Genomic DNA, 1,528 nt, shown 5'->3' with positions numbered 1-1,528 from the left:
GCAGCAGCAGCAACAGCAGCAGCAACAGCAGCAGCAACAGCAGCAGCAGCAGCAGCAGCAGCAGTAGCAGCAGCAGCAGTAGCAGTAGCGACGGCAGCAGCAGGGGGAGAACAGCAGCAGCAAATACAAATATGAATATTAGATTAAAAATATAAATATAAATATAAATACAAATATAAATATAAATATAAATATATAAATATAAACAACACAAGCTGAGAACTAAACGAAGTGTATTTATATAAGTTTTCTGCTGCTGTTGGTGTACATACACCTGAACATATAAGTGAGGTGTATATACATAGATATATATATATCCATATATACCCATATATATATACATATATATATATATATATAATAAAAACATAAATATAAACACAAATAAAAACATAAACAAAAATAAAAATAAAAAAAAATAAAAAAATAAAAAACTAAAAATATAGATAAGTACCATCATGTGGTGCCTCTACGTCAACATCTGCTTTATCGCTTTCAACAACAAACAGGTGTTCTCCTTTTTTTATTTTGTTTCCTTCTTTTGTTTGCCAGCAGCTGATGAAGCTCTCACCAGTACTATCTTTGCTGCTGGTTGATACTTTAGGCATCAGTAGTTCTGTTAGTTTTCCTCCTCCTGCTGCTCCTGCTGCTGCTGCTGCTGCTCGTGTTGCTGCTGCTGCTGCTGCTGCTGATCGATGGGCTGCAGGGGACGAATGGATACGGCTTAGTTCTAGTTTCATATGCTGCTGCTGCTGCTGCTGCTGCAGCTGCTGCTGCTGCAGCAGCAGATTCGGGGCGGAGGGCTGCACACCAACTTGAAAGGCTGCAGCAGGATACAGCTGCTGCAGCAGCTGAAACAGCAGCAGCAGCAGCAGCAGCTGCTGCTGCTGCAACCCAAAAAAAAATAAATTAAATGCGATCCTCATCTCTCTTGACCATGAAGGGGTTGATGCTGCACGCCGTTGTGTGCTGCTGAGGTGTACGTACACCCCAGAAACCGAGAGAAAAAGCAGAAAAAAAAGAAAGAAACAAGAAAGGAAACACGTTTAAATTATTTTTTTTTAATTAAAAACAAATAAATTTACTCTTTTGTTGCATATAATTTACGCTGCTGCGGTGATGCAGCTGAGAGCAGCGAGGCTGCTGTGGTCGTCGGTGGTGTTTGTGTGTGTATGGAGAAATTGTTGATGAAAAATATAAAAATAAATAAATTTTTAGAAAATAAACAAAAAAAAATTAAATTTAAATCAAAAGAAGGAACAAATATGCTTTCTTTTTTCTCAGGTTGTTGTGAAACAGAGAAGAAGGGGGGAGCAGCAGCACGGCAGAAAAAAAAAGTTGAATTAGGAGGAAAGCAGCTGTAAAAAAAGTAAATTTTTTGTTTTTTTTTAATTTATATTAATTAATTTTTATTTTTATTTTATATGGGGCTGAAAAAACAAAGAAAGACACAACAAATGATGTATTATCTGCAGCAGCTGTCTCGCTGCTGCTGCTGCAGCAGCAACATGTATGCAACATGTATGAA

The 1,528-nt window shown here is 37.5% G+C and overlaps 1 protein-coding gene across 1 annotated transcript in view; it reads right to left on the bottom strand.

Moving 5' to 3' along the window:
- Nucleotides 1-926, bottom strand: part of EMH_0068950 (biotin requiring domain-containing protein / 2-oxo acid dehydrogenases acyltransferase catalytic domain-containing protein, putative) — a gene marked incomplete at both ends in the record, with an annotated part of 2,882 nt that extends 1,956 nt beyond the window's left edge. The window contains one exon of the mRNA XM_013498816.1: nucleotides 572-926. Coding sequence (XP_013354270.1) covers nucleotides 572-926 — 355 coding nt within the window. The remainder of the gene's footprint in view (nucleotides 1-571) is intronic.
- Nucleotides 927-1,528: the final 602 nt, after the last annotated feature.

The sequence above is a fragment of the Eimeria mitis genome, genomic scaffold (assembly GCF_000499745.2).
Source record: "Eimeria mitis Houghton genomic scaffold, Emh_scaff3726, whole genome shotgun sequence".
NCBI lineage: Eukaryota > Apicomplexa > Conoidasida > Eucoccidiorida > Eimeriidae > Eimeria > Eimeria mitis.
The sequence above is the reverse complement of the archived record's forward strand: the minus strand, read 5'-3'. Positions and strand labels throughout refer to the sequence as shown.